This window comes from Carassius carassius, chromosome 16 (genome assembly GCF_963082965.1).
Source record: "Carassius carassius chromosome 16, fCarCar2.1, whole genome shotgun sequence".
NCBI classification, from domain to species: Eukaryota; Metazoa; Chordata; class Actinopteri; order Cypriniformes; family Cyprinidae; genus Carassius; species Carassius carassius.
In genome coordinates this window covers 10,462,577-10,477,003 of record NC_081770.1, presented here as the reverse complement: position 1 = coordinate 10,477,003, position 14,427 = coordinate 10,462,577, and the positions used below count along the sequence as shown (strand labels likewise).

The window sequence follows — 14,427 nt, the reverse complement described above, 5'->3', positions numbered from 1 at the left end:
TGCCAGAGTTTTTAACCCTGCTCCTGGGGACCCACTGACTTGCAGTTTATTTTCAACCTGCTTCAGCACATCTGCCTACTTTCAAGCAATCCTGAGGAGCCTGATTAGCTTTGGGTGTGTTTGATTAGAGTTGTAGCTAAACTCAAGGACATTCAGGGTCCCCAGGAACAGGGTTGAAGAACTCTGGTCGATGTATACAGAAAACTTTCTCAGATACTGTCAAGTCAAATCACCTTTATTTGTATAGTACTTTACGGTATTTAGTGGAGATTGTTTCCAGTACAGTAATGTTACTAAATCGAACTGATGCAAAATACAGGAGGGCAAACAGGAGGCAAATCCAAAATTCAAGACAATAGTGCCATTATTAATTTCAGTTAAGCAATAAGCAGTTATTTCTTTCGCACAGCTGCCAAAATTGTATGAATAGTATAGTTGTATGCAGAACAAAGCTGTAGCGTTAAACAGTTCATATGATGCGATTTCAAGTTTCCTTTCATTTCAGAGTGTTACAAACTGTTCGTGAATAGATAAGATCCCTAAAGTTGCAAAGACTAAAGTCTCAAACCCAAAAAGATATTCTTTATAAAACTTAAGACTTGTCCACACCTTCCAGAAATACCTCGTTTAAACACGCCCCCACATGTCTATGTCACGATGTGGAAAGATTTGATTAACACTGCCCAAATGTTCACTCAAAGAAAGAAAGCGTAACTTTGATGTGAAAAGGAAACAAACTAGAAATCAGTGGTTAAGATGAATTTACAACACAATTTACTCGTGAACATTTCAAAACATATATTTAGATGTATGCAATGCATTTTATGGAGGACTGTTTCCTGATCCTGGGAGAGAAGATTATAGTGCCAGTGCTTCTGAATCAGTCTGTAAGTACGTTTACACATGTAAAGGGTTTGCCACTGATGATTCAAACGCAAATTTCGAGCAGTGCAGCAGATCACAATTCCAGTCATCACACCCCTTTCTCTGCACATTTTGTATGTTTCTCTTATGGCTTCAGACGTGTGTTCTATTTGAAAATAAGTACCCTGCTAAGTGGACATCGGAGGATATTCCTCCTTGATTCCATTTTGAAGAGAACATATATGTTCTATTCAAAATGTATTGAAGTGTGCTAGTTGTGAATTTAAATTATTTACAGACGTATATGATGTCACACTTGTCTGTGTTTGAAGACATTGCACAGTGCAAATCCGTGAATGAATGTTCCAAAATAAACTTCAACAGATTTCCCCTACACAATGACCATTGACATCTGAATCAGGTGTGTTAACAAAGAAAGACATGCAAAATGTCCAGAGCTGGAGGTGCAAGAACTGGAATTGAGAACCACAGAGTAGAGCTTGTTGCTTGTCATTTCTCTTGATCTCACGTGCAGACATGGTTTTATGTTTATGCGGCACAATGCAACGCAATGTGTAAAAAGAGATTACAAGTCATTATAATCAGTAATTATGTCCCTACTGGATGCAACCAATGGCTCGTTTGTAATGGGATTTATTGTTTTTGTTGTCTCACCGGTTTTCTGACAAAGCACTGGATAGCTGGCCAATCAGAGCACACCTCACTTTTCAGAACGATGAGCTTTGTAAAGAACAATGCGTTTCTGAAAGGCGGGGCTTAGAGGAGCAACAATAATGTACAGAATGTGGAAAATATATTATTTTTAACATTAAACTGCATAAACATTTCATTACACCAAATAGACCAAATAATGTTCTTTTTAGTAACATCATATGGCCCCTTTAAAGAATTTGATAGCGTTGATCCAGAACATCCCCGGTTTGAACCTTTTCCCCCAAAATAAAAGATATCTAACGACTTCCACTTTCCTGGAGACATGTATGTCCTTGGACGTTCCTGCATGTGCCTCTTGTTTTTGCTCCGTGTCACGCTGAACCCTGCAGGACCTCATTATAGCTAATCGTCCATCTGTCCATCCCTCAAGGGCCGGCCAACATTCCCTCAACTACGGCTGATCGGAATGCCAAGAAGACAGTTTTTTGGAAATGCTCGCTGGCTTGTGGTTTGTCAGAGCATGAGGTTACAACACAGCGAGGTCAACAGCCTTTTTGCTTCTTGGACTCCTGAAATCGCCACATGGGGGTCGAGCAGACGCGAGTTTATTCATCTCAGATCCCATTCCCTGAGATTTGGCAAGCTGTGAAAAGGCCACATCTGCTTGAATTCTCAGCATGGTAAGAAGCAATCGTGTATGCTTTTGTTTTTTAGGTCTGGTTCCAATGTAAATAAAATACTCACTAATGGATGAGAAGTCTAGTTACTAGGTCAACATAAAGGAATGGTTCAACACAGAAATTTGATGAAATTTGCCAGGTGCCCTTGCAAAAACTGTTTTAAAAAATGTTTGATTCATAATTGTTTAGCAGATATGGGCTGAATCTCTTGGGGTCCATAATGACTGGTCATTCTGTATCTTGTGAAAGCAATGAAATCAGACTTCACAAAAGTTGGTATGCATTGATATAGCACTTTATGAGGAAGCCTGCCAAACTGCACAAACTTCCAATGCTTTGGTGGGAAACCATAATTTCTCAGTTATGAACCATTTCACATGTAAATAATAGACGGATGCTATGATATTAATGTTGTGCATTAGATCAACATCATTAGGTCCAATCGGAATGTGAAGTGTTCTGATTTCCTTTTAAAAGTTACTTTTCTCTTTGGGAACTATAGCTTGTATTCTTATAAGCTGCTTCATTAAACCCTACACTGTAAAAAAGTAATTCATTAAATAAATAACTGCTAATAAATATTTGATTGATCAATTAACGAATTCTAAGTGCTAGGCCGCTGCTCCAACATCTACTTTACTGGAAGTTCGCTTCAACTTTAATCTGCTCTGCTAGTTTTTCCACTTTAGTTCAAGTGCTTGAGCTTATTTTGCATACTGACATTTTTTTCCCCTTGAAGATTATGCTCTATAACATCCCTGCGGCAAAAGATCACAATTTCTAAGTAACTATGCTTTTAATAATCCATTTCCTGCCCCCTGATGATTCAGTTGATTTCTGGAGTCTATCTTCCATGGCGCTCTTCTTTCCTCATGTCGCTGCCGCTTCATTTCTCGGTGCAGATGTCCTGTAAAATCTCCCAGGATGCTGTTGATAAACTCTTTCCTTTTGCTATCAGCATTATGTCACCTTCATTACTTGCCTATCTTCACTTCGGTGCACGAATCATTTAATTTGTCATGCAGAGCATCTGTAGACGTGCATTATGGAACAAGCAAAACACGACGGGAGCCGCAACAAATAGATGATTTGACGATTTGAGATGCAGGTTTGCCTCATAAACCAAAACCTGCTCAGAAAGAATGCTCTTTTATGATACTGAATCGTTTTTAGGCTTTACTAGCTTTCTGATTTTCCTTCACAGAAGTGGCCTTGTGGATACAACACATGTTTTGTCAATAGGGAATGTGCCAGTGACCCGACATAGAATTGAATGTCATAAAATCGAGCTTAATGCATACTTGCCTAAGTTTCCGGCCTTAGGCACACATATGATATACAGTCCTATATGCCACAGTATTATTCAGTGACTCATGGGAACAACTCACTTCAGGCGTCTGGTTTCATTTTCCGCATCTTCATAATGGATCAATAAACATCCAGATCATATTCAAACCTCTTTTATAGACTCCAATGCGAAACCTGGACAAACCTGGCCAGAGTGTTAAGCTGTGAGGGGTTCTGCTTCAGTTTGTGGAGTTCGCCCGAGTCCATTAACGGACTGACACTTTAAGTGTGTCTCTGAAAGTTGATAATCAGCTGTGGGCCACATCATCAACGCTATCGATTCAGCCAGTGACAGCGACACCCAGCGTTAGCCAATACTGTCACAAACCTGGTTTAAGATGCACTCGGTGTAATTTCATGGGTGGGTTCCCTTTCACCCCTCGGCTGCGAGTTTCTCAAATAATACTGATCAGTCTTTCTGTACATACTCATTTATCACGTAAGCATCTTCTGGTCAGCAGAACTGTCCATTCATATTATATATACACACACACACACACACACATATATATATATATATATGAATAGACAATATATAAAAAACAACAAAATGAACGTGATGGATGCACAGTTATGTTATATATAATAACTGTGCATCATGTTCATTAAGTAGTTTGTTCTGACATTAGTAGCTGTAGTATATATATATACACATACATACATACATACATACATATACTGTATATGGTCCCTTCAATGATATTATTGCATTATCTACCAAAAATGAAATATAGAGTAATTTACAAAGAAATGCTAAAGAATAATATCAAAACAAAATAAAACATAAATTGTTCTAATAGGCTAATAACTTACATAAAATATACAAAAGCAGGCTAATTTTAATAACACCAAACAAAAACTTTGTTTTAATGCAAATGATTAAGTGCAGAAATTATATAAAAGGAAAATTAAATGAGAATTTTGACATTAAAGAAAAAAATGTAAAAATGTATTTTATTAATAAATAAAACTAATAAAATTCTTAATAAAAGTATGATGCATAACGATAAATGACAGTAAAGTCAACATAAAGATATGCAATATTATAATACTATGGCTCACTGTCTCTCCCTCTCTTTTAAGAAGTGATCGGGTCAGTGATGCTCAGACAGACAGTGGAGCACTCAGAGGCTTCGTCGCAGTGTGCAGCGTTCATTCCTGACGCGTCAGTCTACATCTGAACCCACCTCAGGACCGGACAAGCGGGACTATAGAACTTGCGACCGACGACTTTATCTGAGATGGATGCGCGTGCCGTGCTGCATTAATGAAGAGGGGGACATTTTAGTGATGCCAACATCCAGAGAGCATCTGTGTTGTCGTTTCAAGCGCGCGTGGTGAAGTTGGATTGCGGATCGCTTATTGTAACAAGCTTGGAACAGAATCCGATGTGTTTGGATGTGAAGACGTTCTCTTTACATCGAGCGATGCGTTTCTGTTGTCTCTGACACTGTAAGGGGATGCATGTAAATAAATCATCACTGATTGTTTCTATGCACATTTAGCGTATTAGACTGCAGGAGACGGAGATGAATTGATGATACTCGCGTTTGCAACCACGGACTTATTTTACTGGAGATCCTGAGGACTTAAAGAGGAATAAGAGATCAAATATCGCCAGTAACCATTTCGATTTTTGTAATAGAGTTCTTCAGACTGTCCTTTTTTATGCTAATTTGACTAGCCAAATTGTGTTTCGTGTGGACATATATAACTTAACAGGTTTTATTCAAGTCAGTGTTCTGAATTCTGAATCGATCATATTAAGGGTTAGAAAAATTCAGAAACTTGCTTAAACGCTGGAGGAGCGTCAAGAAGATGTTGCATGAATTGTTGTAACTGCTTTCTGGTGTCTACATCGTGTCATTAGGTCCATGCACCTCCTCATCAAAATCAGCTGACCATCTAAGGGCGTGAAGTTCTTTCAGTCTTCCAAATATCAGCTTCTACTTAATTCAAAGAGCATTTCAACTTAAAGAAGCATGGATATTAAAACCGAGTCTGAAGATAACCTGGACTGTGATCGGCCCGTGTCCATTGAAGTGTTCGCCAGCAGGTCCACGCTCCATGGCATCTCTCACATGTTCAGTTATGAGCGCCAGTGCATCAAGCGATGTCTCTGGATCATGTTTTTCCTGGGCTCGTTCTCGTTCTTGGTGCTCGTTTGCGTGGACCGCGTCAAGTTTTACTTTCAGTACCCCCATGTCACCAGCCTGGACGAGGTAAGCGCGCCGATGATGGCGTTTCCGGCCATCACCTTCTGCAACCTGAACGCTTTCCGCTTCAGCCGCGTGACGCGCAATGACCTGTACCACGCGGGAGAGCTGCTCGCGCTGTTGAACGGCAGGTGAGTTGTGTGCAAACCTGTAAAACACATTTTAAAATGACAAGGACAGTGACAACGTTTTTTTTTAAAGAACAGTACAAACGTGTTACTGGACTGTGTTAATACTTTTCAAGTGAAAAGCTCGAAATACATTATTTAGCTAGGATACTTTGCAGCACGTGAATACACTTTAATACATTAACTAAACGAACATTATTGTAAAGCGTTACACAAAAACAAATTAAATATGTTAAATTAAACAGAAAAGCAATCTAATGTGCATGATTTAGCGTGCAGCCAATGCAAATAATTTGCATTATTTCCTTACCTAAATCCTGCGTTTTGACACATCTCGGTTGCAGAACCACATATGTGCTTCTGAAATTATCATATTTTTCTGTTTATTGCAGTAGTTTGTCTGTGTAATATGTGGCCGCTCCCTTTAAATTTATTAAAAGCATGTCACTCATTCATCACAATCTAGCAAGGTTCCAAACACACACACACACACACACACACACACACAAATTAAACGATGAAACTTTTCGTTAAAAGAAGTTAAGAGCATAGAACTTAGCACTGGACAAAACACGGTGACTGCAGCGGTGAGGACTCCAACCTAAACACCTCTGATTGGCCATTGCGTTTTATAAATCATCAAACATGTCTGTGATTGGCTACATTGCTCACCTCTTTGAAAATGCATTATAAAATCATTTGTTTTGTGCTCCTGACGCCAAATTGGATCGGTTGATGGCGGAACAATAGGCTACTTAACGACTAGCTACATTATATTCTTCTTCTTCTAATTATTATTTCTTTTTTATGTCTTTGAGGAACTCAAAAAGAGCACCAAGCAACATTAATTGGTTTGAATGAAAGGTGACTTTCAACAGAAATTCACTGTCCACTTTTAATGGTTGACCACCATTTTTTTTTTTTTTTTTTTGCGATGCTAAATCTGTGGAGTGCTAGAATGCCTTACTTTAATTACTTAATAATTAAAGTTTGTAAATTAAATTCAAGGAACATGTAAACAATTTTTACTAATCCTAATCTTTTTCTTTCGTTAAATTCTGTCATGCTATTGCACCATGAACATATCTGTATACATTTTTGTTGACACCAGTTCCTTTGTTAATGTATTTTTTATTTTATTATTATAATTATTATTATTATTTGATAAAGACCAAGATACAGCATGCTCAAAGTCTGAATTACAATTGTTTGGTGATGTAAAAGGTTATAATTTGAATAATATATACATATATATTCTGAATTATTATACACACTTACCATCACACAACATTTAGGGAAGCACATATTTTATATTTGTGAATTAGCTTTGTGGTTCTGTTAAATTTTAATAAAGATTATTTCATAACTGTCTGATAAAGCACTTTTTATTTACTCTTGTTTACATTTGTTTCATTCCATATTTGAGCTGGATTTTTATTTTAGTTAATTCATGAGGTTGATGGCATTGTGAAAGATTCATTCGATTAAAGCTTATATTTTGAGTAATACAAAATTTAATATAAGCCTACAAATATTGTTTTGTAAAGCTGTCTTCTAGTGAACACATGAAACAGAAATGATATTTAGTTGTTGACACAGAGGTAAATAACATCAGTTTTATCTCAAGGTTTATGTCTGTATGATTCTCGAGTCTGTCTGTTGTTTGTCAGAATTGGACTGTCATCAGACACTCTTTGTAATTCAATCCGAATCTGTATTTTAGCTTTAATGGGAGTTGAAAACGTAAGCTGTAAACATTCTGCCTCGTTGAAAATGAGAGGAGAGTTAAAGTGTTGACTAGCCTGTCTGTAAATGAAAAATGATTTCATCCCCTCAGGTGTTGAAAGCCCCGGTGAGGGCTGAAGTGAATTATCATTGATTCGATGTAACTGATCACACCATGTGTTGTGCTCTTGGCGAAAGCACAGCCATTAGAGAAGCAGAAACTTAGCTCTGAGTTTGGATTCTTCTCTCAGACGTGTGACTGTCACTCTGTGGTCAGAGACGCTGCAGAACTCATCGAACACATCAGTGTCTCTGTTGGCAGTACAATCTGTCTCATCGCTTTTCAATAACAACACATTTGGCAGGAACGAATAATTGATGCTGGGTTTAAATCTTTGTTGAGAAGTCACGCTTTGCTGGATTACTTTTTAGACATTTATTGCATTCGAAGGCTTTCTGGTGTGCTTTTTATTCTTAACAGCTCATATGTCAGTTCCAGATCGAAGCTACATGCCTGTTCTCTGACATTTTGGTTTGTTATTATAAGTATTAAGGGGTCTGAAATGAGAAGTTTAGATTCGGGTGTCTTGTGGAGAAACATTGAGATCTTTTTCTTAGAAGAAACACCTGAAAGGAAGAGGACAACGTCTCCACTTACTCCCCATTTAGACTAACTGTTGTGTAGGAGAAACATTTTAGATCTGTTATTTTTTCCATCCTGAAATAACTACAGTGTTCATTGGGTAACTTATCAAGCATATAACAACTTCTAGTTAGAAGTGCATTAGTCAGTCATTCACATCATTTCCTCTATAAAGGCATCGCTAAGGAAACGTGACTACAGATAGAACATAGCAACCAATTGGAACCCAGTCACCATGGGAACTGGAAGAGCATCTAGTCAAAGTTTCCACACTTGCAAACACAGCCAACTATCTTACTTAATGACCAAACAGATAACCAGTTTGCATACTATCTTTCATGAATAGTACACAAGATTAGGGTTAATGCAATCCAAATGTTAGTAGGTCAAATACAAAATTTAATGTACTTTTGCTGGATTTTAAAAATGTAAATTTTTGGGATAATATTACAGTCCTATTTAAGAGTTTAGCTCCAAGCATAATCAAACACACCTAAACAAGCTAATCGATGTCTTCAAGATCACTAGAAACGCTACAGGGAAGTGTGTTTGATTAGGGTTGGAGCTAAACTCTGCATGACAGTGACCCTCTAGGACCGAAGTTGTCAAGCCCTGCCATAGAAGAACCCTTTTGGGTTCAAAATGACCTTTTACAGTTCTTAAAAAAAACAAAAAAACAATTTCTTTAAGTGAAGACAATTAAATGGAATGGAAAGATTCCATAGATGTCATATGTTCTTCACAAAACCACTGATGATAGTAAAAAACCTTGGTTTTTGAGGTTTACACAGTCACACTTTATTTAGAAGTCCAGTTCTAGTTCACTATTAACAAACCATTAACTCTTGCCTTAATAAACTCCTAATTTGATGCTTTTTAATAGTTAGGTAAGGCAGTTATTAAGGTTAGGTATTGGGTAGGATAAGGGATTTAGTATGTGGTCATGCAAAGATGTCATGTGCTTTATAAGTACTAAGAAACAGCCAGTATGTTAACATGCTAAAAAGCTACTTTAATAGTGAGAATGGGTCGCTATACTAAAGTGTTACTGTTTACACGACAACTATGTATTAAATACAGAACAATATTGTCAAAATGGTCCAAATGTGAACAAAATATTGTTCACGTAAAACTGCGAAAACAACTAAAAACACTAACATTAATTGCAGAACAGTAGTTTGCAATGTCATTTTGTAAAGAAACACTATGCACCTGCGCACATACCTACAGAACGAACACGTAATACGCATCCATGTCTCAATTTCCACAAATTAGATTTTTTTTTTTTTTTTTTTTTTTTTACATGTAGACGATAACTTCCAGATTTTGAAAATTTTGTTTCTAGGCCTCCAAAACGCTGTTGTCTTATAAATACATGGACAAAACACATTAAAAGTCGCGTAAACTAGTGCAAGTGCAGTACATTTGGTGAGGAATGTGAAGTATATGATTGTAATGTCATTGCAGTGCTTGTGCTTCTCATTCATTTTTGTTCATAGTGAAGTTAAGTGTGCAGTTTGGGATGCAACCAGCTTAGGAATTTGCAGTATTCATGTTACTGTTTGAAGATCATACACTACCCGTGATATGGCCTTGAGTAAGATGCAGTGACAGCTCAGGCCGATAGTTACTGTGGCGTGACAGGCAGACCTTTCCTGCTTTATTCTCTCTGGGATTCATCAGCAGATGTCATCACGGCTCTATTGAGTCTATTAAAGAAGCTTCACTGACGATCACATTCATAAGCTAAGCAAAAGTGATGCTCTTAAATTTAATATGCCCTCAGTCCACCGCGCTTTAGTCTGTCACATCAGAGCAGCTTTATATGTTAATGATCCCATATACAGTTTACATAAGAATTGTGTGAATATGTGCAACGGAAAATGAAGTACTTTAGTTTCAGATCTATTTCTTGACTCATTATTAGACTGACAACACTACATGTTTTTTGGATGCTTACTGCCCTCAAGATATGGTAGTTTTCTTTTTGGTGTAATAAGTTTTTAACAGCCACAGCAGTAAATGTGGGTACTACTAGTAGTGATGCTGTATTTATCAAGCAGTGTAGTGTGAGGTCATGTGATTACTGTGATTATCTTCTAATTGCAGCAATTCGGAAACACTCGTCATTAAATACTACATACTGCTTTTTTTAAAATGGGAGGAATTGTACACTTTCTCTACTGTGCAGTGCAGTATCACAGATGACGTGACCTGAAAGAGTCTGGATGTCAGTGATTGACATTTTAGATCATCTGATTATCATCAGTTCTCTTCTCATCTCACGTTAAGATCTTTTAAAGAGCTTCGCTCTTCTTCTACAAAGATCGTTGGATCTGTGTGAAATGAGATCAGTTGAGCCGAGTTTCTTTCAGATTTTGTCTCTATTTCAGATTTGTCTTTGTGTTGAGGTTAAACACCTGGAGCGTTCGGTCTATTCATTTATTTGTTTGCTGAAAAACTGTCAACTAGCACCTAAGTTAACTTCTGCCTATTTCATTGCGTAATCAGTTCTGTTCTTTCCACTGGGCCAATATTTAACAGGTGAACGATTAATGCTGGCAGCCTCGAAGGAGCGGCTCTGAATATTGAAAAGTTCAGAGAATAAAAGGCAAAGAGAAAATATGAAATGACTAGAGCGTGTAGAGGCAGAAACGGGACAGATTGCGTGTTCAAGCTTCAGAGATGGTCTGTGGTCTCTAAGACCTCAAACAGTTTCAGTGCGCGAATGCTTTTAGCTACGCTAGCTCAAAATGCGCATGATGTTTTGTTTTGAAATGTATTAGAATGCAATTTGTAATTCAACTCAAGTGTGTTGTCAGAGCCGCCATGAAGTACGCAACATTAACATAAACTGTCGTCTTCTACAGTCCGTTTTCTCTTTCAGCTCAATTATTGTCATGAAAGAGGAACAGTTTCTTCTGCTGAGAATCTCATTGGGAAAGCAATGCTATGAATAATAGGTATCAACAATTTGTGATGTGGCACACTTATTGATTTGGCAGCATCTAATGCATTACTTTGTGTGTGTGTGTGTGATTTGGATAAAAAAAAAAGTGTTTTATACCATCAACATTTGTTTCTCAGTTGTACTTCGATGCAGGTCTAAAACCTGATGGACAACAGCCGGACGCATATCGATTCCCTCCCGCAGTCCGAGCTGTTACAGAATGACTTTGCAGTTGTGAATCAGTGTTGCCAAAGATCTGCGTGACGAGAACACATTCACCTGAACACATTCCCACAAACCCATCTATACACAGAATTTGACTTCACCAGAGAAAAAAAGCAATTCCCCATTCTGCTCCGACGGGATATTTTTGGCCTATCGATCCAGTGTTCTGTTTTGCCTGAAGCTCAGTAAGAGAGAACCGCTGCACAATATATTAGAATGTCACTAGAACAATCTCAATTTTCCAGCACAAGAATCGCAAGCGCGACCCGTCAGCATGTTCTCGATTACACACAGCTGGGGGCTTTCAAGAACATAGCCTGAGATGTTCTCGTCGACATGTGGCCTTGCTGTTTTTAACATACTACACCATTTTTTTTTCTGGCTCTGTTGATGAATGAATGAATCAATGTTTTAAAGATTGCATTCAAATACTATTAAATCTATTTAATTCCATAAAGCTTACTGTATTGTATATGATATGCAAATTTCTGAAAGTTCGTTCCCACTGAGGATTCAACTATAATGATAAAGATGTTGTTTTAACAATCGCTCTGAAGAATAGCAGTCACAACACAACTATAACAATAACAGGACAGATGAACGATATCATTAGAATCACTCTCAGAATGATTTCCTAAAGCTGTTCAACGATGAAAATATTGACAGTCAGAATTTTGCCTGCTTTAAAGAGCTTGAGCATTTAAAGGGGCAGGTGACATAACAGCACTTTTAATAAACAAAATATTATCGATGATATAGACACTAATATAGTTATTATTCTCAGTGATCAAAAGTTTGCTTAACAGAAAATTTGCTTTTGTACGCTATTTCTTTCCCATCTTCTACATTTAACATAAAATCAAGGCCATGCAGGTAGGACAAATAATATTAACCAGCCACTTTTCTCGATCCAATCAAATTCCAGATCCAAAATCAAGTCCCGCCCTCCATTATTTCACATTAAATATTTAACTAACATCAAATAATAACTCAAAAGTGCATTGAATTAATAAGTTAAATGTGTTGTGGATGTTGTTATCATTTCATCAATGTTTATTGTGCCATTTTATTCCCGTTTTATTTAACAAATTTTAATTGACTTAAAATTGTAATTAAAAATAATTCACTTTTGGAAAATAAGGCAAGATGATGCAAACTGCTACTTCCAATTTGTTTGTCACACTGTAAATGGAATGCCATGTTCAGGTCATTTCATTTTTTACATTTAAGATAGTTTTATTTATTTATGTATTTATTTTTTGCAAAAATCAATGCGAATATGGATGCTGCGCACTTAATTCATTATGCAGAAATATTTTTTTCTCTTAGAATGCAAATAGTCAGAAGTATTTTTCTATTATTTTTAATTAGCAAATACCTCTATTTTGATTGGTTGCCGACTCCTGGCATTTCAGATATCCATGCCATTTGTTTGCAAACATGTGACACAATTCTCCGCAATGTAACTTCCTGTTGCCATAAGGTGTTGCTGTTGCGGTAAGACACGAGGCATGGCGACCGGGAGCCGAGGGGGCTTCAAAGGGATTGGAGGGCTGACAAGCGGAAGCAATTAACTTGTGTCTCATAAGCCATGTGATAAACAAGGATTTATCCCCATGTAATTAGCACTGTTTGTGAAACCGCACCGGTTGTGTGTTGATATACAGGCCCCGCTGTGCTCACCGGCTCTGTCATTTCGCGCCTTTGCGTCTGGGAAATGCTTCCGTGATTCTTTGTGCCACTTCACAGCTTGGAAATTGTAGCATTATTGTTGCAAGAGTTTAACAGAGTCGATGGAAGAGCAGAACAGGATGGACTTGTAAATACAATTCTAGTTTGTTGAAAATGTATGGTATCAGAGGGTAAGAGCAGTTAAAGGCACAGTTCACCCAAAAAACTAAATTCTGTCATTGTTTACACACACAAGTTGTTTTTCCCAACTACAAGAAGGTATTTGAATAAATGTTTCTAATCAAAGAGTTTCAACATTCTTCAAAATATCTTCATGTTTAGAAGAAGAAAGTCACATAAGGAACATCTTGAGGATGAGTAAATGACAGAATTTTGGGGTGAACTATCCCTTATAAAGTCAAATAAAAACTAACCGGGTTTTGTTTTGGTGGCTAGTCTTCTTTATGATGGTGTGCTGGTTTCCAAACAGACTTTAACTAGCTAAACTAACTTGAGCTTCTAACCTGGTTAAACCAGATGTAATTGGTCTACCAGCACCAAAACAGTATTTAAATGTATTGTTCACACCAAAATAAGCTTGGATCAACAATCTTTTTTTGTGTAGTTTATAACCTGTTTGTGACTCATTTTCTAATACAAAACATAAAAGAAGATATTTTGAGGAATATCAGGGAAAGTCAATTGCCGCATTTCCACTGTTGTCCAAAAGCGAGTGTGCTATTGCATGTGAGGGCCAGTTGCACTTCCACTGTCACTTCCAGGGCTTGTTCATGCCTCATTGCTGCTTCCTCGGGGCCAGCAGCCAGTGTTTTTGGCCCAACGAAAATCTTGGGCCAAAGCGGACCAGATGGGGCTAGAGGAGTGTTTATGAACAAAGCCAGAGTTTCTCCGTGTCTGGAGAGCATCAGCGCTTTGGATCATTTCATAAAGCTAACAGCTTTAACACCAGTATTAAAGACTTAAATATTGATGAGCGATACAAAAGACTATGCACACTAGCCTTTAGCACAATAAACATGGTAAAAAAAAACGACTGCTTGAAATAAGACATCAGTTTCTGATCACAATCGCATATTTATTTTATCTGTCATAAGTCTCGTCTCAAGACTTAAGCTGTGCATATGTCATAAAAATTTAATGGCGTTTGTTCGGGAGCTCCCACTGCTACTCGGGTCATATTTTTGAAGGAAAAAAAATATAAATGATCCTTCTTTCTAAATGTGATGTATACTGTGACTACAGATAAACAGAAACAGACTCGACTGAAAGTAGTCTGTGTAAT

The 14,427-nt window shown here is 37.4% G+C and overlaps 1 protein-coding gene across 3 annotated transcripts in view; it reads left to right on the top strand.

Moving 5' to 3' along the window:
- Positions 1-14,427, top strand: part of LOC132159549 (acid-sensing ion channel 1-like) — a 165,659-nt gene that overhangs the window by 1,849 nt on the left and 149,383 nt on the right. Inside the window, exon 1 of one of the 3 annotated variants that reach the window (XM_059569090.1) lies at positions 5,304-5,913. The exons of 1 other annotated variant lie outside the window; for it this stretch is intronic. In XM_059569090.1, coding sequence (XP_059425073.1) covers positions 5,549-5,913 — 365 coding nt within the window. In that variant the 5' untranslated portion in view covers positions 5,304-5,548. Of the gene's footprint in view, positions 1-5,303; positions 5,914-14,427 lie in introns of those variants that run through there. One more of the 3 variants, XM_059569092.1, reaches the window with a different exon arrangement.